The sequence below is a fragment of the Oryctolagus cuniculus genome, chromosome 3, assembly GCF_964237555.1.
Source record: "Oryctolagus cuniculus chromosome 3, mOryCun1.1, whole genome shotgun sequence".
In the NCBI taxonomy this organism is placed as follows: domain Eukaryota; kingdom Metazoa; phylum Chordata; class Mammalia; order Lagomorpha; family Leporidae; genus Oryctolagus; species Oryctolagus cuniculus.
The window spans coordinates 19,953,531-19,976,021 of record NC_091434.1 but is presented as its reverse complement, the minus strand read 5'-3'; the positions used below and the strand labels follow the sequence as shown (position 1 = coordinate 19,976,021).

The window sequence follows — 22,491 nt, the reverse complement described above, 5'->3', positions numbered from 1 at the left end:
GGCCTCGCCTGGAGCACTGCCCCCCCCACCCCCCGTGTCACTTACCACCCAGCGGCTCTTGCCCTCGGCAAGGCCCGTCCTTGCATGCTACACAGAGAGGCAGGGCAAGGAGCTGTAGCACTTTATTGTTTCCCAACACCTCTGGTTCACCGTCTCCCCCACCCCACCCCCGGACCCTGAAGTGGGGAGGGCACATGCCTTCCACGCTGTCCGAGGGCACCCGCCTGGCCTTCGCTTCTGTCTCCTAATTACCTGCAGAGGAATGGCTCTGCGTGGGGCTGGGGAGAGAGGGGGCACCCACCTGCCTCCCCCCTGGCAGGGCCTGGGCACCCACACAGGAAGAGCCAGGCCCTCTGCCTCTGCCTCTGCCCCCTGCTCTGTGGGCCTCTGTCAGGGAAGTCTGGGGGGAGGGCCAGGAAAGTGGTGGTCAGCTTGGGGGGGGGCAGGGCAGCCCTGGTGAGGTGAATGCAAAGGTTTGCAGTGGAGGGTGGGCATCTCCTAGGAGGAGGGAGATGGGGCTCGCCCAGGGGCCTCTGCCCAGGCTCACACTGAACTTGCTGGGAGGGAAAGAAGGTGGCTGGGCAGAGAGCAGGAGAGGGTGGGGGCAGATGCAGATGGTGGTGGGTAGGTGGCAAGTAGAGGAGCTGGCAGAAATGGGGTGTTCAGGAAGGGAGCACACAGGATCCAGGGGCTCCGACAGGAAAGGGTGGGGGAGGTGGGGACAGCTGACCTCAACCAAGCTCAGGGCACCTTCCTTTCCACAGCCCTGGGTGCGAGTGACCACACCCCCCACTCGTCACCTCTGTTGCATCCCAGAACCGCCGGCCACCCCACGTCCTAGACAACCTCCTGCAGGCGTGCCTGGGTCCAGCAGCTCCCGGGAGCCCCTCTTGTCCCCTCTGCCCTCTGGCCCGTGGGCTTCACTCACCCTCGACCAGCAGCCGTGTGTGAGCGCTGTCCTGGCCCGCCTGGCAGCAGTAGGTGCCCTGGTCCTCAGGTCGCACGTCACGGATGACCAGGCTGTGGGTGGGGCCGTGGCTGCGCATCTCGTACTTGTCTCCCGGGCACAGCTCGGTCCCCTCCCGCGACCAGCACACGTGGGCCCCGGAGCGGGACACAGTCACCTCCAGCACCGCCCGGCGGCCGACCAGAACCGTCTTCTCGCGCGGGGGGCGGCGGCACATCTGGAGAGGCAAGGCTGGGGGGCGGGGCTGAAGTTCAGAGGCGCGCACAGCCCCCCAGCAGGGGATGCACCTTCCTTCCCTGATCCCCCACACGCCTGCTCTCAGCGCTCTGTGCCACGGCCCTGGTCCTCTGTGCCCTCACTTCAAAACCTCCTCCTCCGCGGGATACGCGCCGCCCTCCGTGACCCGCCCCGAGGACAGCCCCGGGAGGGGCAGGCGGCATGCTCTTGGGGCCAGCCGCCAGCTGTGAGTCCCAGAGCTGGAGGTGATGCCCCTCTCCCGTCGCTCCTACTCCAGCTGCTTACCCTCCACCTCCAGCAGAGTCAAGGACTGGGCGGGACCCGCCTGGAAGCGGACTTCGCCGGCGTCCTCTGTGCGCAGTTCGCTCAGCACCAGGATGTGCTTCTTTCCTACGGGTGAAGGGGGCGCTAGAGAGGCGGAGCTGCCTCCGGGGAGGATTCGCAGATGAGGGTGGACGGGAGTGCGCCCTCGGGGAAGGGGGCGGTTCCGGCGCGGTAAGTGCGCACTGGAGTGGGTGGACTGGGGGATGCAGAGCGCAAGGACGCACGGTTCAGGACTCAGAGCTGGGGGCGGGCCCCATTCGCGGAAGGGGCGGGGCTTATCCTGATGGGGCGGGGTCTGTGTGAGTCTGGGGCCCGCGGCAAGGGGCCAGAAAAGGTCACAGGGAGGCCAGACCTTCCTGTCGGATGCGAACGCGGCCTCCGGGTCTCAGCGGGCGGCCTCCGAGTTCCCAACTTCCCGTGGTCTCGGCCTCCGACACCGTGCACTCGAATGTGGCGCCGTCACCTTCGCGGGCACGCACCGCCCGGAGCTCGCAGAGCACCGACACCGTGCGCTCTGGGGCGGAGCCCGGGGCCGTGAGGCGGGACCGAGCGGCGGGCCCGACCACGCCCCTCCCTGCCCCGCCTCCTTGAGCTCTGCGGGTCAGCCCCTTGGAGAAGAGACTGGCCCCAAAGCCCCAGTGCCCAAAGCAGTGCCCAGCCCTCGCTTCGCCCCATACCCACCGCGCACGGTCAGGCGGGCGGGCCCGGTGCGAGCCGTTCCCACCGCGCAGCTGTAGGTCCCAGCGTCCGAGGGGCTGCAGCGCCGCAGCTGTAGAAGACGGCGCGTGCCCAGGGCTTGGAGCCTGAGCCGAGGGCTGGCGGTGAGCGCTCGCCCATCCTAGGGGCGGGAGTTGCAGAGGGTCGGAGAGAGCCCATCTGGGAGCCCGTGGCCACCCCCCTGGAAAGCGGCGGCGCCCTCTGTTGATGCCAAGCGCTCTCGAGGCACGTTTGGGAGAGTCTCTCGTTCAAAGGCTGGGGTCTGGCTGACCCCATGCCTTCGGGGTCGCTCTGGAAACCCCTTTTGGAAAAGTGTCTTCCTTTGGAGACGTTAGGGCTAAGGACGGGCGCTGGGGGCACGGGAGGTGCTGATCATATAGCGGGTGAGCCGATTGTGGAACCAGGCAAACCTGGTTTTAAACAAGAGCCCTACCCCTTTGGGCTGCCCTTGGGCAAGCAATGTCGCCCCACTGAGCAGGGTGATAAGCCCTTTCTCACAGGGGTGTTGCAAGGCTCGGCACATCTGGCGGTATTGGTCCTGTTAGGAGCACTATTAGCCTCGTCACATTGGTCTGGGCTGGGGCTGGGCTCTGACCTTCTCCCAAGTGACATCAGCCAGGGTCTGAGAGAGTTCACACTCCAACGTAGCTGTGTCACCCTCCATCACCTCTAGGTCCTGTGGCCCCCGCACAAAGGTCACTGGGATCTCTGGGGGTGGGAGAAGGAGGACCGTGCAGAGGGAGCAGGCGTAAGCACCGGCTGGACACCCAGCTCGCAAGGACAAGGAGGACACACTTGGCTCTAAGGGGTGAGCAGCCCACACATTTAGACATAGCGATCAGTGGAGACCACCAGTGAGTGGGGGGCAGGGGGGGACAGATGGTCCAAAGGGGATGCTGGCCAGCGGGGGACATGCTGGGCCTTGAGGGCAGCATGGGGAAACTGTGGCAGTGGGGGAAACTGAGGCAGAGATGCCAGGGGAGTCACTCGTAGGTGGGGCTGGCCGGTGGAGGCAAGGCCTGGCTGCAGAGGGCAGTGGGAGACACATGCATTCAGAGGAGCAGTGGGGGTGCCCCTAGAGCAGGTGTGGCCAGTGGAGAACACACTGAGGCTGGCAGCCAAACCGAGGGACACTCAAGCAGAACTGCAAATGGAGTCGCCCTGAGAGAGGCAGTCGGTGAGCAGGTGGCAGCTGGGTGATCTCGGGGGCTACCCACAGCCTGGCAGAGCGGGCAGGCAGGTGTGGTCAGAGGGCCACATTCAGGCATGCTCAGTATGGGGCCCCGTGGAACGGGACAGGTCAGAGAAGCCACACTCAGGCCACAGGGCTGGGGGATTCACTCTCTGGTTAGTGGGGTGGTGGTGGTGTCAGTAAGGGCCACACTGGGACAGGCATGGTCAGTGGGGGCCGCACGGGTCGTGGGGTCAGTAGTCACACCGGGACAGTGAGTAGAGCCGCACAGGTGAGCAGGCAGGCGGCAGGTCCAGAGGCCGCACCTCTCACGGTGAGTCTGGCCGCGCAGCGCAGAGAATCCGCCGTGAAGGAGACGCAGCCGGAGTCGGCCAGGCCCAGGCCGCTGAGCGCCAGGCGGTGGGTGCGCCCCTCGGCGTGGATGTGGCACTTGGGCCCCGGCTGCAGCCGGACTCCACCCCGGGCCCACTCCCCAGTCACGCCCTCCTGGGACAGCTCCAGCTGGAAGGTGGCACTGCCTCCCTCGCTCACGGTCACATCCTCCAGAGGCTGCAGTGCCCTCAGCTGCCTCGCTGGGGGTGGGGGTGGAGAACGGGGAGAGAGGGAAGATTAGAGCTCCAGCTCTGGGTGGGGATAGCAGGGACTCCATCTCCCCTTGGCCCTGCCGGCTCCACCTCCAACACCCAGCCTAAGGCTCTGACAACAGAAGTTGAGAACCAGGGCCAGTCAGACTTTGTGGGAGGAGGGGCGTATCGGGGTCAGGAGAGGAGGACATGTCTTAGGGAAGGGGTTGTGTGAGGTGTGCAGTGGGAGAAGCATAGAATTTGGAGTCAGACGCACTGGGTGAGGTTGGAACCCAGCTCCATGGCATAGCTTGCGTGCTGTGTGACCTTTGGCCAACTGCTCAACCTCTCTGGGCCCTGGTTCCCCAGTTGTGCAGGGCAGATCAGCACCAAGACAGGGGCTCACTGTGATGATTAAAGGCAGGAAATAAATTAGAAGAGAAAGCGTATCACCACCAGCAGCCATTCACCAAGCTCTGTGTGTGTGTTGTGAGAGCTTTTCACATTATATCAGCTGATGTGCCCAGGGACCCTTGAGATGGAGACAGCCCCATTTTAAAGGAGATGTGGCTCAGAGAGGTGGAGTGACTTGCCTGAGGTCACACAGCTGCGCAAGGCTCCAGTTTGGGGCGGGTGGTAGGGGTGCTATTTGCTAGCCACCCCCACTTCTTAACTAGGCAGGACTTGAAGCATAAACACCAGGAGTCTTTTTAGAGTGTAACGTTTATGTTTCTAGCAAAGTCATCTTGGGAATACGAAAAAGAATGCGAAGGCCACGTGGATGTCTCAGGTGAGTAGAAAATACTAGAAAAAGACACATTGTGCTTTGGGCAGGCTGTACTAGGTTCTACCCGTGGACTGGGACAGCCAGGACTGGCTCTCCTCAGTGGCGAGGGCACTTTGGTGGGGGCTCCCAGAGGCTCTGAGTTAGCCAGGAGAGGCTGTGCCAGGGAGGGCAGGCCACGGGCTAGGAGAGGACGGGGCACTCACGCCTCACGCTGAGCCTGGCCAGGGTGCGGTCGTGGTGGCTCTCACAGCCGTAGGTGCCCTGGTCAGCCAGCACGACCCCGCGGATGACGAGGCGGTGGATGTGGCCTTCCTGGGCCACACACAGGCGAGAGTCGAGGGGCAGGGGCTCCCCGCCTCGCACCCAGCGCACGGCCCCCGCTGCGCCCACGCGGCCTGTCTCCACTTCGAGGCACACGTCCTGGCCTTCCTCTGCCCGCACGTCCTGCAGCCGCCGCAGAAACAGCAGCTCTGTCTCTGGAGGGGAGAAGGGGGGAAGCCATGGAGCCAGGCCGGGACGCCAGGCTCTCCCGGCTCCCCGGCAGTGGTCTCCGCTTAGACAAGGGCAGGGCTGGGGGCGTGGAAACAGTGAACAGGGTTCTTCTGTCCTCATCAGTACCAAACCTCGAACATGGAGCCGGGCACTGGTGGTTGTGGCCCCTGCCCGCGCAGTCACGGTCCCTGCGTCCTCGAGCCGGCAGCCTCGCACGGTGAGCGAGCGGCTTGACCCACTCTGGGCCACCTGCAGCTGGGGCCCTGGGGTGACCACGGCTCCATTGCGCAGCCACGTGATGTCAGCCTCTGGTGGCGAGACTTCGCAGCGGAAGGTGGCATCGTCACCCTCGTGGACAGTTAGTGGCGTCAGCTCGGAGACCAGCTTCACCGGTGGTGGCTCTGGGGGTGGGACCAACCTGTGAGCTGGGCTGGCTCCCCCCCCCACTCCTCTCCTCTCCATCCCAGCCCCAGGATTCAGACCCTCACTGCCATCACTGGGAGGTGGGTGGGTGGTGGCCAGGGGGATGCCCCAAAGCCAGCATGCCAATCCCCTACCACTCCTTTGAGAGACCAGCTCCTCTCGGAGCCATCGCTCAGCCCCTCCACCCCCTGTCCTCTGACTCCCTGGGAATAACAGACAGTTTACCATGCACCCTGTTTATAGCACAGCCCCTTAAGACAAGCAATGTCTCCTCATTTCTGAGCCGGAGCTCAGACAAGGATTGGGCAACTTGACTAATGTGGTACAATATGGGGAAACAGGATCCTGGTGGAAACCCGGCTGGGCCAACTCCAGAGCCCCTGTTCTGAATCACTGGGCTATGCCTCCTCCTATTTGAGGATTCCTGGAGGAGGGCGGAGAGCCCTGTGCCCTCGTCTGAGCAATGGTCATGCATGCATTGGTTGGAGCCAGCAGCAGCAAGGTGGGGGCGGAGGGATGAGAAGGGTCTTGAATGGTGCGGGGAAGGAGGGCTGGGGGTGGCGGCGGGGGTTGGTCCTTGGGGTTCCAGGGCTCAAAGGGCGTGAGGGGTGCACTGTTACCTTCCACGCTGACGAGGAAGATGCGGCTGTCCTGGGGTGCGTCGCACAGGTACTCCCCAGCGTCCCCGCTCCGTGCCCCCCGCACCCGCAGCACCTGCCTGGCCCCGGCCTGCTCCAGCTGCACCCGCCCCTGGCTCGCCAGTCGCTCCCCGTCCTTGTACCAGCGCACGGGGCCCCCCGGCCCGGAGAGGTGCACCACCAGCTCAAGGTCCCCACCTGGGGTGCTCCGAACCCTCGTCTGGGCTGCCTCGGGGGCCACCACCCGCACGGGGGGCTCTGTGGGGGTCAGAGCTGGGGGTCACTGGGAGGGAGAGGCCCCAGGGTGGAGAGGAGGGCAGTGGGAGGCAGGAGGGGCAAGGCAAGGGGCGGATAAGGCGTGCTGGAAGGGGTGAGGCTAGGGGGTGCCGGTGTCGGGCTTTCTGCCTGGCATACTCACCCGCCACCTGGACGGTGAAGCTGAGGCTGGGGGCTCCTGGCTCTGCCCCACACTGGCAGGTGTACAGGCCTGTGTGGGCTAGGTCTGCAGCCAGAATACAGAGGGCACGGCGGGGGCCCTCGGCTCGGAGCTCCATGCCCTCGCCCTCCTGCACTGGCTTCCCATTGTGGCTCCAGAACACAGGCGCGCCAGCCCGGGACAGCTCACAGCTCAGCACCACCGGCTCCCCAGGAGCCACGTGGAGCGGGCTAGGGGCTGCCTCTGGCGCCAGGAACTGCACTGGGGGCTCTGCACAAAGAGTGTCCAGTGTCAGACACCCGTGCTCGCCCCTGCCTCCTCCCCACCCCCACCTTAGGCTGCCCGGAAGCACCCACCGGCCAGGCTGACGTTGAAGGTGACAGCTTCATCGCGGGTCTCACACACATACTCCCCAGCATCCTCAGGTTGGGCGTGGGGCAGGGTCAGGGTGCGGGTGGGCCCCTCGGCGCCCAGCTGCAGGGCGTCTGATGCCTCTACCTCCAGCCCATCCTTGTACCAGCGCACCTGGGACCCAGCGGGGGCCACCTCGCAGCGCAGCTCCACACGCCCTGGAGCCCCGAACTGCAGATCCAGGGAGCGGGCTGCGGGGTGCACGATCCTCTCTGGTGGGGCTGGGGGTGGGCACAGAGGGGCACGTGGGCTCGCTAGCAGGCCCCTCCCCGCCTCTCCCAGCGGATTATCAGCACAGCTCTTGGGAATGGCGCTAGCTGTCACCCAGGGGGCACTGCGGGCTGCCAGCCACAGTGCTAAGCCCACTGCAGCTCTCTTCTCAGCAACTGGCCCACTCCCCAGGGTGTGGGCTGCACTTGGCAGGTGAGGGCCTGGGGCCTCTTCCGAGCAAAGTGACTTGCCTGAAGTCTCACAGACAAGGCACAAATCCAGATCCACACCCAGCTCTGCCTGACCCCAATGCACACCCCTCTCTACGCCCCCTCCCCCGCTCCCTAGTCCCTTCCCCTACCTGGCCTTCTGCACACTCCCACCGCCCGCCCAGCCTCCTACTTCACTCATTTTCTCGCCTGTCCTCCCTCACTAGAGCGTCAGCTCCAGGCAGACAGGATTTCTCCTTCTGTTTCCCCTCTGCATCCCCAGCATCTCCAAGAGCTGCGAGCACACAGCAGTTGCTCAGCAAGTATTTGTTGAATAAACGCATGAGCGCACAAATGGTCCTAATTGCTAGGTTCCCTTCCACCAGACCTCTGCTCACTGATGTGGATGGGCGTGGCTCTCCGGCAGCTGACAAAGGAGGAAGTTTGTGGGGGCACGTGGGAGACCCCTACGATTCCGAAAGTAAGCATGGTTGGGTGTATGGCCCTCAGCCCCCTGCCTCTCTCCCCTCCCCGGGGAGCCCCAGAGACTGCTCACCTGTGACAGTGACGGTGAAGAAGGCGGAGTCATCTCCGGCGTCGCACACGAACTCGCCCCCATCCTCGGGCTGGGCCGCGGGCAGCACCAGGCGGCGGCGGGGCCCGTCACTCTCCAGCACCAGGGCCTCGCTCTCCTCCACCTCCAGGCCATCCTTGTACCAGCGCACGGGGGCGTCCTCCCGCGACAGCTCACACATCAGCACCACACACTCCAAGCTCACGGCGATCAAGGTCACCTCATCCCGGGGGTATATGATCCGCACGGGGGGCTCTGCAGAGTGGGGGCAAGCACAGGCTGTTGCAGACTCGGCCTCCCTGAAGCCATGGGGCAGCACTGAAGTCCCTGGCGCCCACCAGATAGCAAGCTCCTGCATGTAACAATAACAGTGACAGGTAATGGTGCGCCACAACCAGTTCTCTGAGATCCTTGGGGCCAGAGGTGTTAAGACAATCTGGAGTTCTCCAGAGTCCAGAAATCATGGATTTCTGACATATCACAGAGAGCCTCTGCCCCCACCGGGGCACCCCGTAATCACATTCCCATTTCTGCAGTGTAACATATAGCACACCCAGCCTAAGTGGAGTAAAAGGCAGATCCTTATCTTGCAGACATACGGACAGAGAGATGTCACCTTGAGCCAGAGAATGAGAGACTGGGAATAGTTCTACCGTGGGCAAGCACAGGTGCTATGGAGATGAAAAAGCCTTTTTTTTTTTTTAACAGTTGTTGGGTTTCGGATTGTAAGTACACTTATCCAGGGTACTTCCAAATCTCGTAGAAAAACAAGATCATTTCTGCTGGTGCGTAAAGGCTTACGAATCTGATGGTAAGGGATGGAAGATGCCACCTTGGGAACCACTGAGCCCCTATCGAGCAGAGACCCCCGTAGGTATCATGATATGCATTTCCCACCAACTTTTCGCAGTGCCCTCGTACACTGCTTCCAGTTATAGTCAGACGCACTTTCCACACTTGGTGTTATTGCTCTAGCCCCGTTTTCTAGACGAGGGAACCGGACACAGAGTGAGCCAGCAGCTTCCCAGGGATCTCGGCTGGCCACACCCACTCCAGGCCAGGGGAAGAAGCACCAAGTGTTGAAGGGAGGCTGGGATGCTGCAGAGTCAGCAGGGAGGTTTCCCAGCTGAGGCTTGCAGGGATTCAACAATGTTCTTTGGAGCTGTGCATGAGAGCCGCCGACACCTGTCTGAGTACCCCAGAGATGCTGGAAGCCGATTCTGGAAGCTCATGTCCAAGTGCCGGCCACACTTCCACCAAAAGGGAGCCAGGTCAAAACCAGAGGTGACCGTTGCCTTGAGCCCATGCCTGTGCCATCCGCTAGAATCTCTTCTCCAGGAGATTCTGGCACTCCTTTAACGTTTTGCCCCCTTGTGGCTGGGCTGCTGAACTGCTAGATTCCCACTCGGGGTTTGTAGGGGCAATGGTATTGGCACACTCAGGAGTCCCGCCCCCACGGGGCTTGAGCCCGGGTAAACCACCTCCCCAGACGGGCTTGCCCTAAGGTTTGGAGGACGCAGGCTGCTTCTGTGGGTTGCAGAGTGTGGCTGCCTGGGAAGGGGTGAGGACAGCGTGCAGTGATGGGGTGCCCAGCCCCGAGCCTTCAGCTTGGTGTCAGCCTTGATTCACTCTGGCCTGGAGCCGAGGCAGTTTGTGTGAACTTCTCCGTGGAGAGCCTTGTGTTTTGTTGGGGCTGGAATGTGTGTCTCAGGGCTGTTTGGTCCAGCCAGGGCTGGGGGCAGGGGAGGCGAAGGGACTCGTGCCGAAAGCCTTGCTGGCATTGTGGACTTGCGTGTGCGTGTGCCAGGCTGCACTCTGTGGTGCAGACGGTGAGGGGAGGCGGCCTGGGCTGGGGCACTGCTCCTAGGGCAGGGCAGGGGGAGGGTGACAGTCATTCCAGTGCAGCCATCGGGGTTCTTCTGTGCGACATGCAGCTACCTAGGCTCTATGACCCCTGACCCCGTTTCCTCCACACTGGGACCAGTGCTGTGAGCTGGTGCCCCAAAGTCTCCGGCCTTGAACCACTTCCTTTCCAAAGTCGTCCTGTGCTTTTTTCCCACCTTGGATGTTCTCTTCCCACCTCCGCCCATGCCCAGCTCTACAGCTCCAGCATCCGCTTGGAAGGTACCACCTGCTACCTGCCGATTAGGGTAGCAACCCCAGTCCTGGGCTCCCTGGACAGCCCACGTCTGAGACTCTGTGGCTCGCCTGGCTGTCCTGCCAGGCCACGCACTCTGTGCGATGCAGAACGTTCTGAGCCAGGCTAGAACGCGTGGGGACAGGTCACTCCCTCCGGGCCCTCCCTGACTCTCCTGCTTAGCTCTCTCGATTCCTCTGCCCTCTTCCCTCACGGCACTCATCACGAGGTGTCACTGCACATTTCTTTGCAAGGTTTATTGGTTTAACACAGGGGCCAGGTAGGCTGGGTCAGTGGTGATCTGCGGGGAGAGGCGGGGGTGGGGAGGGGGCAGAGGAATGTGGGCCCCCCACTATGGGGGCAGCTGCTACTCAGCGCCAGCTGTTCGTCGCCACGGGGGAAAACGGGACCAGAGCCGCCGGGTCTTCGGCTTTTTCAAGAGGACGCATAACTCCGGATTGCTATTTGCACTGTCCTGACTTTGGTAGGACTCTGCAGGCCAAACAAAACACATCCGTGGACTGCATGGGCCCCAGAGAGTGCACGTTTGCGACCCCTGCCTTGCTGGCTACACCGGCAGCTCTCTGAGGACAGCGACTGTCTGCGTTACTCACCAGCTGGATCCCAGCACCTGGTCCAGGGCAAGTGCTTGGGTACACGGGCAGGTGGAACGCAGTTACTACTCCTGTGCTACTTGGGCACTGGGGGAGGAGCCCGTTACTCCCACAGGGGGCCTGGGTTCTTCCCTGCAAGGACACCCTCAGCCTACCCCCCCCCCCCCCCCCGCCGCCAGGATCGGGACTGTCCTCTGGGAGCAGGGGAGGGCTCACACCTGTGACGGTGACGGTGAAGGAGGCCGACTCGTCGTCGATTTCACACCGGTACTCGCCAGAGTCCTCCAGCTGGACGGCAGGCAGCACCAGGCGGCGCGTGGTGTCCTCCTTCTGCAGGAGCAAGGCCGGGCTCTCCACCACCTCCTCGCCGTCCTTGGTCCAGCGCACCTCGGCCCAGGGCCGGCACAGCTCGCAGGTCAGCACCACGCGCTCCAGGCGCACGGCGGCCACGTACACCTTGCCGCTGGGGTACACGATCCACGAGGAGACATCTGGGGGACAGGGACAGCTGCCGCTGGGCACGAGGGGCTGCGCCAGGGCACCCTGCTGTCCTCATTCAGGTCCGTTGTCTACTCTTGGGAAATAGGCCACCTGCTCACAAAAGAGGGACCGCCCCCGGACTGCCTCACAGTGGCTCTGCCAGTCCCCTGACTATGGCTGTCCCCAGCCAGGAAGACACAAGCAGTCACCAGAGCGCACCAGGCTTTGTGCTGTGCGACAGGGACCGTGGTGGGAGCTGCGGCTGCAGGAACCTCCCTCCTTTCTAGGGCTGGCTAGGGGAAGGTTTGACGGCTACATCTGGGGAGAGGACGGTTGGGGCCCCGGTCTGTGATCATCTGACCTCTCCAGGACCTAGGGCCACACGTTCTAGACCTTGCCCTGCCACAGGACCGTCACCCTGAAGGTTCTGCTGCGGGACAGCCTCTTCTTCCGAATGGACAAGTGTAGCTGAGCCCAGGGTGCTTGTGACAGCCCACCTCCTGAGTGTGACTCGACCATGGTGGAGCAGAGAGTTGGGGGTGTGGTGGGGGGGTGAGACCAGCTTGGGGGAGGTTGGCCAGGGCTGGGAAGAGCAAGGGTGTGTCTGCTGCTCCCGCAGGGGCACAGGTCCCCTCCGCCTGTCTCACTGTGGCTCCCCCAGTCCCCCACCTGTGATGGTGACAGTGAAGTAGGCCCGCTCCTCTCCAGCCACACACTGAAACTCGCCCCCGTCTGGCGGCTGGGCGGCGGGCAGCACCAGGCGGCGACGGGGCCCTTCGTTCTCCAGCACCACAAGGGCACTCTCCTCCACCTCCTGCCCGTCCTTGTACCAGCGCACGGGGGCATCTTCTTGGTCCACCTCACAGGTCAGCATCACGCACTCGGAGGTTATGGCGTGGACAAACACGTGCTCCCGGGGGTCCACGATGTGCACCGGGGGATCTGGGTGGAGGAAAGAGATGGATGGCACAGACACCCCCCGCTCCCAAGCAGAAGCCCTGAGTGCAGACCGGCTGCGTGGCCGGAAGACCCTGTCTGTGCTGTGCAGGGGGCTATAGGGCAATGACGTGAGATCCTGAGGGCGAGGCAGGTGCACCTGGGTGCTCTGCGGGTCCCCAGAGGATCAGAGGTGGCTGAGTGGGGACGTGGTGGGAAGGAGCTGCAGGGTGGCAGCCACCACTTCTCCAGGCTCAAGGGAGGTCACTATCGCAAGCCACAGAGGCTGTGCTCACTGCTGCTTTCACAAGGAACGCCTCCAGGATGGGCAGGACGTGGAGCATGGCCCAGTGAGTGGCGCCCCCTATGGGTAGCGAGCTCCCTGTCACCAGGTGCATTTAGGCAGGGGCCAGGTTGAAAGCAGGATTTCCACTCACAGGGCCAAGATGAGCAGGGTCAGTGGCTCCCAGCCGCCCTCCCAGAGTCAACCTTGAGAGATCCTCAGGCTGCCATAAGTCTGGGGGCCTGGGCAGATGCATTTACAGCGAGACCCCAAGGGGGTCCTGAAGCACCCAGAGCACAGACCAGCTTGTGAGGATCACTGGATTGTGCACTCAACAAACACCTATTGGGGCTGATGGCTGGGGCGGCAGGAGCAGCCCGTCCAGGGTGTGCAGCCCAGCCGAGGTGTGTGCCGGCTGTGTGCCAATGGGCAAGTCACAAAAGCTCTTGAGTCTCAGTGTCTTTCATCTTGAGCTGGAGAAACACTGCCCCTCACCACTTGGGAAGAGGAAATGAAACGGTGCATAGTTAAAGGAGCTGGCAGCATTCTCGGCTCAGAGCAGGTGCACACGACAAATGCTAGCTCCTATCTCCCTTTGCCTTAACTGCATTTGTCTCCTGACCCAACTCAGCAGAAGGAATGGGGGGCGACGTGCAGAGCGTGCTGGTGCCTGAGAGGGCTGAGGAGTAGGTGCAGAGCAATCTGAAAGATGTTCTCCGTGCCACCCCCCGCCCAGCAAGGCAGACCAGGGGGGCAGGGCTGGCAAAGCCCCCAGGGCCAGTCTCAGCTGGAGCAGCCCAGGCCAGCAGGGCTCCTGACCTTGGACAGTGAGGCTGAAGAAGGCTGAGACCCCTTCCGTTCTGCACTCAAACTCGCCGCTGTCCACGACTTTGGCCTCGGGCAAGATGAGGCGGTGTTTGCGCCCATCCATCTTCACCACCAGCGACTCGCTCTCCTCCACCTTCTGCCCCTCCTTGTACCAGGTGGCCGGGAAGTCCGCCCTGGAGAGCTCACAGGTCAGCACCACCCGCTCGGAGGTCGTGAAGGTCAACGACACCTTCTCCTGGGGGCTCAGGATGTGCACGGGGCTCTCTGCGTGGGAGAGGCAGAGTCCGACAACCGTGCCCTCAGTGGCGTGGTCAACGCATCTGTTGGGGTTTCTCAAAGCAGGCTGGGGCTTACCCGCCACCCTTCAGAACAATGGTTTTGGTGCGCATAAGAATTGCTGGGGAGCCTACTGGAAATGCAGATTCTCAGACGCCCAAGTGTGACTCCTAAGGAGCCTGGGAATCTGCATTATTGTAAAGCAGCCCTCCAGGTAGTTCTGACGCCAGCGATCCTAGGTCCCATTTGGAAACACTGCCCCCATGCCCGCGCCCTCTGCCTGCAAAGCTGGCTGCTCACCACCTCAAGGCCCCCGTGCTGGGGTGCTGCTGGGCTGTGACTGGTCTTACAAACTCCAGCAGTGGGCAGACAGCAAATGCCAGCAGCACCCACTCCCCTGCGCACCCTCCTGGGGGATGCCGCATCTCCCTCTCCCCGGTTTCCACACAGGCGGCATCGTGTGACTCTGCAGCCAGTCTGCCCACTGAATTAATCCAGCACCACCTCTCATTAGCTTGGTGACCTTGGGCAAGTCACTTCACTTCGTGTGCCTCAGTTTCCCTGTCTATAAAACAGGGATAGCCAAAGATCTATCTTACAGGGCTGATGAGAGAGAGGGCTGTGTTGACATCCGTAGAGTGACTGGGTCGGTGGCACGTAGGAAGCGAGAGGACAGTGTTAAGGATTAGATAACAGGGCAGGAAGCAGCCTGTGTCTCTAGATAACAAATGCAACAGAACTCTATAAACCACAAAGCACTCCAGACAACTGAGAGATTAGCCTCACAGAGTTTGCAGGGAGTGTTTTGGATGTTGCATTGGAGTTGAACCTGACCTTCAGGACTTCCAAGCCCTCAATCTGAGCCCACGGCAGATGTACTCTCCGGGCCCAGACGCCAGAAGTGGCAACTCAGCATCTCCCGCATTTGGCCAGAAGGACTTGTATGTCTTGGTTCTATCTAGCCACACAGGGCCTCCCTGGCACCAACCTTGGATGGTGAGGGCAGCCGAGTCCTGCACACCTGGACAGCTGAAGCCCACCAGGGCGCCGCTGTCCTGGTGCTTGACGGCACGCAGGATGAGTCTGTGCTGCAGGCCCTTCTGCTCCATGCGGTAGCGCAGGGCACCAGGCTCCACCTGGCCCTCCGGCTCGTTAGCCTTGAGCTCTTCCCCATTAAGGAACCAGGTGCCCTGGATGATGGTCGAGAGATCCAGGGAGAAGACGGCGTCTTCCCCGTCATACACCTGCACATCTTCCAGACCTGCGACCAGGCGAGCTGTAGGCACTGAGGCAGGGACAGAGTGCAGCTGTCAGCACCGGAGGGCCGAGCAGGGGCCGGGGGCTGGCAGCTGGAAGGCTCCAGGAGGACAAGACACAGAAAGAGGGAGAGGTGGACACACCCAGGGTGCGGCCGCTGACGGGCGGGGTCTGGCGGGACCGACTCACCGAGGTGAGCGGAACCGTGGAACACCACGTGGGGACTGCGGCCGTGTTCGCTGACGGTGCAGACCCGGAACCGGTAGTCACCCTCCGAGGGCACGCAGTCCCCCGGCACCTCCACGGCTCCAGCCTTCTCGATGCTGAAGCACTGGATCCAGTCTTCGGAGCCCACCTCCTGCCGCTCCAGCCGGTAGATGAAGGGGGTCTCGGGGGCTGGCTCCGGAGGCTTCCAGGTCAGCAGCACCGTGTTTTTGTGGCCCTTGAACATCTCAGCCAAGACGGGCGGGCCTGGAGGGCTGTGCTTGACGCCTGAGACAGAGGCACGGTTCCCCTGTGAGCTCTGCTCAGCCTCACGTGGCCCATCTGCCTTGAATTTGCTTTGCCTGCCAGCTCAGACAGCTGGTCACCCTCCCGCCTGGGCCCTCCTGCCCTCACATTTGACTCTGAGCAGAGTGGTGGTCCGGGAGTTGCCCAGACTGAAGGTGACCTCGCCAGCATCTTCCCGGGTGACCCCCGGAAGTACGAGGGCATGCATGTGGCCACAGCTGCTCTGGCAGGTGGCTGGCAGCTCCTCCCCATCGCGGCTCCAGCGCCCCTCCACCCCAGCCTCTCTCGTCTCCACCAGCAGCACCGCGTTCTCGCCCTCCAGGACGTCGAGTTTCCGGGGCAGCCGCTTCAGGATGGGCCCTGAGATGCGCAAAGGGAGAACATCCATCAGCTCCGTGTCTGGGCGCCTGCCCGCCTCGGCCTCCTCACACCCCCGCAGCCGGCCAGCTGACCTTTGACCGTCACGTTGGCCACCGTGCGCACCCGGCCCCGCATCTCGCACAGGTACACGCCGTCGTCATCCGCTTTCAGCCTGTGGATGATGAGGCGGCGCACCGTGCCCTCCTCGATCTGCTCGTACTTGCGGCAGGGCAGCAGCCGCTGGTCCTCGCGGAACCAAGCCGTGGGGATGCGGGAGTTGGGGACTTTACACTCCAACACCGCAATCCCATGCTCCCGGCCCTCCACATCCTGCAGCGGTCTTGCGAAGCGGAGGCGGGGCTCTGCAGGCAGGGGAGAGACGACGGAGAAGGCGCTGGAGACGGAGAAGGACCGGACAGGGCGGGGGGCGGCGGTACTCCTGAACACACATCAGCCTCTGCTGTTTGTTCTCTTCCCAGGGCCAGCAGGCACTGCGGAATCCCCGCAAAGCCACGGGCAGGGAAGGCAGAGAGCCTCAATTCTCATCTGATCCTGACATGACCTCAGTTTCCTTGCTCGTGTGGGAATGCAAGGGGGACAGCCTGGCCTAGAAAATGAGGGGAAGGGAGGGGAAGGGAGGGGAAGGGCTGGACCGGATCAGTGATTTTCAAACTCTTCCCCCGCTGAGGCCTCTAGGAGGTTCCTCAGAGATTCCGCAAGGGCCTCTGAGTTCAACTTCGTTTTTAAGGTATTTTCATCAGGTTCGCAACTGAAGGTCAAATGTAAAAACACAAGATGTTGGCAATAACCAGAGGGTGAAGCTGTGTGTGCAGCCCTGGGAAGTTTCTCTCGCCTTCCCATGGGGCTTCTTCCTCCCCCTCTCCCCGAAGAGGGACCTGAGGCTTGGTGCCGTGCGCACCCAACTGTGCCAGCGAGGCCACCACTGCAGCCCAGGGGCCCCACGCTTGTTTGGGTGCCAGCCCGAGGGTGTCATCCGCTAGGATGCGGGACTCGCACCCCCAAAATGCTTTCCTCTGTCTATGGTGAGAAGCACGATGGGAACTCAGTTGGGGAAGGAGGAAAATAACAAGGTTGGAGAACGGTAGGTCCTCAAGTTTGGCACGTCAACCTTCTCTTAGTGGTTTTCACCATCTGCTTCGGAATCACTTGGAATTTCGCTAAGACTTCCCAGTGCCCTGGAGACCTCCCAAATCCGAGTCCCTGGAGGGGGTGGGAGGCGGGCAGGGTACGGAGTCCTCTTGCTACTGCGGGCTTCCCTCCCCCGGTGGGGGCGCTAGAGACGCCCGGCCAGGCCCCGGACGCCCCCCCCCCCTCCAGGCGCTACCTTTGACGTGCAGCTGCACGGCGCTGAGCGTCTGGCCCGCCGAGTTGCGCGCCGCGCAGACGTACAGCCCGCGGTCTTTGGCCTGGCAGTAGAGCACCTTGAGCACAAAGCCGCCGTCGCGGTCGCGGTACATGAGGCGGCGGCGGTCCGGGAGCAGGGGGCGGCCCTCCCAGTGCCACTCGATCTCGGGCTCGGGCTTGCCCATCACGTAGCAGCGGAACTTGGCGTGCTTGCCCTCGTTCACCCAGAAGGTCTTGGGCGCGCACTTAAGCGGCTCCACCACGGGCGCGGGCTCCTCGTCGGCTCCCTCCGGAGGAGGGCTCTCCGGGGGCTGGTGCACTTGGAGCAGCGCGCCGGCCTGCGCGTGGCCGTGCGCGTTGCGGGCGTGGCACACGTAGACGCCCGAGTCCGGCAGCCGCGCCGCCAGGATGCGCAGTGCCAGGCTCGCGCCCTGACCACCCTCGGCGCAGCCCCGCTCCAGCACGAAGTGGCTGCTGTCCCACACTTCGTCCAGGGCCATCCCGTCCTTCTCCCAGTACAACGTGGGCTCGGGAAGGCCCCCCACCTGGCAAGTCAGCACCACCTCCGCCCCCCGCAACACCCACTGGGATCGGGGCCCCGTCAGGAACACCGGGGCGCCCTCCCCGGTCCCCGGCGACGGCAGCGGGCGCTCGGCGAGCGGCGGCTCGGGCTCGGGCGCGGGCGGCTCCAGCACAGTGACGGCGGCCGCGGCGTAGGCCTCGCCGGCGGCATTGCGGGCGCGGCACACGTAGACCCCGGCGTCGGTGGGTAGCGCGCCGCTCAGCAGCAGGCCGTGCTCGGCGCCGTCCGCCGGGAAGCTCAGGCGCTCGGAGGCCGCCAGCTGCTGGCCGCCCTTCTCCCACACGACAGTGGGCGGCGGCTCCCCCAGGACCACGCACTTGAGTTCGGCCTCGGCGCCGCTCACCACCCGCACGGGCCGCGGAAAGCGCAGGAAGCACGGGGGGCTCCCCTGATCCCCCGAGCCCGCCTTCATCCCGGCGGCTGCAGACTAGCCCGCAGCGGCGGAGGAAGAGAGGGCGGCGGACGCCCCGGAGGCGGCGAGCGAGGAGCCCCGGGTGCGGGGACCCTCCCAACTCTGCCCGGGCCGCCCGCTCCTGCTCGCCAGCTTACCCTGGGCCCGCAGCTGCAGCTCTGCCGCGGCGGCGGCGGCGGCGAGTCCCTAGCCAGAGCCCCGAGCTCAGGGGGCAGTCCTTCCTGTTTGCCTTTCCAGCAAGGGGCCCCGCTGCCTCCTCGGCCCGCGGCCTGGCTTCCTGCTCTGTTCCCAGCCCCCTCCCACAGCCTGGGCCCCTTTCCCCTCCTCCCTCCCACCTCCAGCCGCCAGGTCCCCAGCCACCCGCCAGGCTTGGCCCTGAGTGGCAGAGGCGCCTGCAGCTGCCAGTCCCAAAAATATTCTCTGATGACACAGCTGGAGGACAAGAGTCCAGGCCGGCTTCTCCAGGCTAAGTATAGAGCAGGCGGGACCACCTGCCCCCTGCCCCAGCCCTCCCCCCACAGCTGGCCCCCAGCAGTTGCTTGTTTGAAAGGGGCCCCAGAGGAGCCGGGGCTGGTGTATTGTGTCCCTGGCAAATGACACTCTTAAGGGGCTGGCTGACCCCAGGTTTCAGGCTCCTGTCCTACCGATGTCCTACTGTGCTAGGATGTGACACACACACACACACACACACACTTTGTGTATGTGTGTATGAGAGAGAGAGATGGTATGTTTGTGTGTGTATGTGTGTGGGGTGGTCAGGTCACTTGGGGTGAAAACCCTCCCCAGCCCCCTACCCCGCATTCTTGGCGGGAGTGGGAGATAAGGCTCAGGGCCGCAGACATCTGCGTCAGAGATAGGAGGTCTCAGTGCCATGGACAGGGGCACTACGGACTGCAGGGCGTGGGAAGGCCTGGGCAAGCCTGGGGTGAGAAAGGTAGAAGAGGGCGGGTGGGGAGATGGGGAGGGAGAGCAGGGAGACTCCGGGCAGACCCTGACAGAAGGAGCGCAGGGAGGGTGTGAGTCCCCCATTCGCAGGGCCAGGTGAGCTATGGTGCCCCAGCTGCTCCTCTTGCTGCTGGCCGCGCAGGGCGGGCATGGCTGCCTCGGGCCGGAGCTCGACCGGGAGCTTGTCTTGGCCAAGGTGAGGACCCTGTTCCTGGACGCCTTGGGACCTCCGGCGGTGAGCGGGGCAGGTGGAGCTCCTGGAGTACGGCGGCTGCCCCGAAGACATGCCCCAGGAGGCTTCCTGCACAGGGGCTCAGAGCCAGAGGAAGAGGATGTCTCCCAGGCCATCCTTTTCCCGGCCGCAGGTAACTGGGTGGGAACTGGCAGGGTGACCTCAGGAAACAGCCCAGGAGGACTGCATGGGCTTGGGGGCCCGGCAGACCTGGGATTCAAGCCCAGCCCTGCCGCTCAGCCAGCTTTGCAACAATGGGCCCAAGCCTCTGTCTCCAGATCTGTAAAATGGGCAGTCACACCTACCCCTCAGGATCACATGAGGCAGTGACGTAGAGTGCTTGGCTTGTGGGAGGCATTCGGGAGGTATGTGCCAGGTAGATCAAGGGACTCCAGAGACAGATCTGATCTCAGCCCCTTCCTGCCATCTTTCCTCCCATCTCTCTCTCTGCTTCCTCTCCCAAATCCTGTTTCCTCACCCCCAGGCAGCTGAGACTTGAGAAGACATCGGGGATGCGGGAGGATTGGCTGGGAAACTGCTTGGGAGAGGAGCCTACTGTCCCTTAGGTTCCCATCTTACCTCTCTCGCCTGTGTTCCATCGACAGATGAATAAGGTGCTCCTCTGGGTGGTCTTTCTTATCTGGCACGGCTGTCTCTTAGAGCAGACACCGACCCACTCCCGCCTGCCACCCTCAGCTCATCCCTAGGTAGTATGGTTTTGGAATTGGGCAGAATCCCTGGCTGGCCACTTGGTAGTTAAACATCCCTTTACCTCTCTAAGCCTCGGTTTCCTTACCTGCAAAATGGGTCAGTTGTTCTGAATTTTCTGAGAGTGGTCATTTACTAGTGTGGCTCTCACTGCCAGCCCTCAGACTGCTGCCGGTTCCTGACGATTTAGAAAGCTCTTGGGCTGGCACCGCGGCTCAATAGGCTAATCCTCTGCCTGTGGCGCCGGCACACCGGGTTCTAGTCCTGGTCGGGGTGCCAGATTCTGTCCCGGTTGCTCCTCTTCCAGTCCCGCTCTCTGCTGTGGCCCGGGAGTGCAGTGGAGGATGGCCCAAGTGCTTGGGCCCTGCACCCGCATGGGAGACCAGGAGAAGCACCTGGCTCCTGGCTTCAGATCAGCATGGTGCGCCGGCCATTGGAGGGTGAACCAACGGCAAAGGAAGACCTTTCTCTCTGTCTCTCTCTCTCTCTCACTGTCCACTCTGCCTGTCAAAAAAAAAAAAAAAAAAAAAAAAAGAAAGAAAGAAAGAAAAAGAAACTCTTGGGGAAAGGACTGCCTTCTCACCCCCATTTTTGTTCTTTCTGGTCTTTTATTTTGTTCATTCTGTCTTTTAAAAACAGAATGATTTTAACTTATCACCTAATATTTCTGAGATGCCCAGAGAAGTGTAAGCAGCGAACACCCACCTACACACCGTTCAAGATACCACTTCTCAGCTAGTTCAAGTCCGTCAGTTCTCGAGGCTGCTGGAGGGAGACAGCAGCACGTTGCTGATGGGCCTGTTAGTGGGCAAACCACCCTGCGGGAAGTTGGCAGTGCTGCGTCGTTTTTGAAGTTGTCCGGGTAGGAGGGCACTCAGCAGAGCGCTGGCACGTCATGGCGCGCTCAGGAATAGCAGCCGTGATGCACTTCTGCTCAGCCACAGCTGCCCTCTCCCTTACCTCTGTCCTCTGCAGGTGCCGGTTGTGAGGACCAGCCGGCTGCTGGAGGGCTGGCCCAGGAGGCCGAGGAGGGCCTCTTCACGTACGTGTTCCGGCCGTCCCGGCACATACGCAGCCGCAAGGTGACTTCGGCTCAGCTTTGGTTCTACACCGGGCTCAACAGGCAGGGTGCAGCAGCCTCCAATAGCTCTGGGCCCCTGCTCGACCTGTTGACGCTGTCTTCTGGGGGACCCACAGCTGTGCCCATGTCCTTGGGCCACGCGCCCCCTCGCTGGGCTGTGCTGCACCTGGCCGCCTCTGCTCTCCCTCTGCTGACCCACCCTGTCCTGGTGTTGCTGCTGCGCTGTCCCCTGTGTGTCTGCTCAGCCCGGCCTGAGACCACACCCTTCCTGGTGGCCCACACGAAGGCCAGACCCCCTGGCGGAGGGGAGAGAACCCGACGCTCAGCTCCCCCGATGCCCTGGCCTTGGTCTCCCGCTGCTCTGCGCCTGCTGCAGAGGCCTCCGGAGGAACCTGCTGCCCACGCCTACTGCCACCGAGCCTCGCTCAACATCTCCTTCCAGGAGCTGGGCTGGGACCGATGGATCGTGCACCCTCCCAGTTTCATCTTCCACTACTGTCACGGGGGCTGTGGGCTGCCCACCCCAGCAGACACGCCCCTACCTGTCCCTGGGGTTCCCCCGACCCCCGTCCCAGTCCTTTCTTTGTTGCCAGGGGCCCAGCCTTGCTGTGCTGCAGTCCCAGGGACCATGAGGCCCTTACGTGTCCGCACCACCTCCGACGGCGGTTACTCCTTCAAATATGAGATGGTGCCCAACCTTCTCACACAACACTGTGCTTGCATCTAAGGTGGGGGGGGGGCGGTCCTACTCCCTGTCCCTATGGCTGATGTTCCAAATCTCACTATTACCAGCTGGGAGCAAAGGCAGAGTTCAGAACCTAAGTGGTTCCCATTCCCCTTCCTCCATTTTCAGCCTGAAGGCCCCCCTGCATACCTTTCCCTGTCCTTGGCTAACCTGTGACAATAAAGAACACCGTGCATATGACCTGGCATGCATTCTTGGGATTCTCTGATAGAGTGTTGGGGAGGTCTGGGCCCTGGGAGCATGGGATTATGGGATCTTGGGTCGCTCAGCCGTGCTTGACCTCGAACTTGGAGTTCAAGAGCTTTCACTGGATGTGTATCTGTTGGGAAGCTACAATGCTTGGGAATCACACAAAGATGCCCCAAATTCCCTGGACAGCTGCTCTGGGGACAGAACCGACTCTCCCACAAGCAGAATCTGTCAGGTGGCCTTCCCTACTACCACACCTAAGGGAGACAAGTCCACTCACACACCTGCAAGGTGGCCCTAAGCCTCCTCCCCCACCCTAGCTAATGGTCACCCAGCTCAAGGTCAGGTGCTTCGCAGCCTGGCCAGAGAT

General features: G+C 62.7%; 2 protein-coding genes across 8 annotated transcripts; one reads left to right on the top strand and one right to left on the bottom strand.

The window, feature by feature from the left end:
• Positions 1-106: 106 nt before the first annotated feature.
• OBSL1 (obscurin like cytoskeletal adaptor 1) lies at positions 107-18,491 on the bottom strand. Of its 7 annotated transcripts, XM_008258927.4 has the most exons (21): positions 17,207-18,491; positions 15,954-16,223; positions 15,610-15,861; positions 15,181-15,483; positions 14,723-15,019; positions 13,450-13,722; positions 12,081-12,353; positions 11,150-11,422; positions 8,163-8,435; positions 7,133-7,408; positions 6,759-7,046; positions 6,323-6,598; positions 5,411-5,680; positions 4,991-5,263; positions 3,743-4,009; positions 2,841-2,953; positions 2,210-2,366; positions 1,881-2,042; positions 1,490-1,594; positions 929-1,198; positions 107-252 (listed from the first exon to the last, which is right to left on the bottom strand). In XM_008258927.4, exons 1-21 carry the CDS (start codon positions 18,219-18,221, stop codon positions 245-247), a joined length of 5,694 nt encoding a protein of 1,897 aa, XP_008257149.2. In that variant the 5' UTR covers positions 18,222-18,491; the 3' UTR covers positions 107-244.
• A 778-nt stretch (positions 18,492-19,269) lies between these two features.
• INHA (inhibin subunit alpha) lies at positions 19,270-21,914 on the top strand. The gene is made up of 2 exons (NM_001171489.1): positions 19,270-19,531; positions 21,082-21,914. The coding sequence occupies exons 1-2, from the start codon at positions 19,270-19,272 to the stop codon at positions 21,912-21,914; spliced, it is 1,095 nt and encodes a 364-aa protein (NP_001164960.1).
• The last annotated feature ends 577 nt before the right edge of the window (positions 21,915-22,491 follow it).

Coding starts and splice junctions, on each gene's coding strand:
- OBSL1 (XM_008258927.4), bottom strand. CDS start 18,221: ATGAAGGCGGGCTCGGGGGATCAGGGGAGCCCCCCGTGCTTCCTGCGC. Junction 11,423..12,080: donor CTTCACTGTCACCATCACAG/GTGGGGGACTGG, acceptor CCTGTCCCCCAG/ATGTCTCCTCGTGGATCGTG. Junction 4,010..4,990: donor GGCCAGGCTCAGCGTGAGGC/GTGAGTGCCCCG, acceptor CCCCACCCCCAG/CGAGGCAGCTGAGGGCACTG.
- INHA (NM_001171489.1), top strand. CDS start 19,270: ATGGTGCCCCAGCTGCTCCTCTTGCTGCTGGCCGCGCAGGGCGGGCAT. Junction 19,532..21,081: donor CATCCTTTTCCCGGCCGCAG/GTAACTGGGTGG, acceptor TGTCCTCTGCAG/GTGCCGGTTGTGAGGACCAG.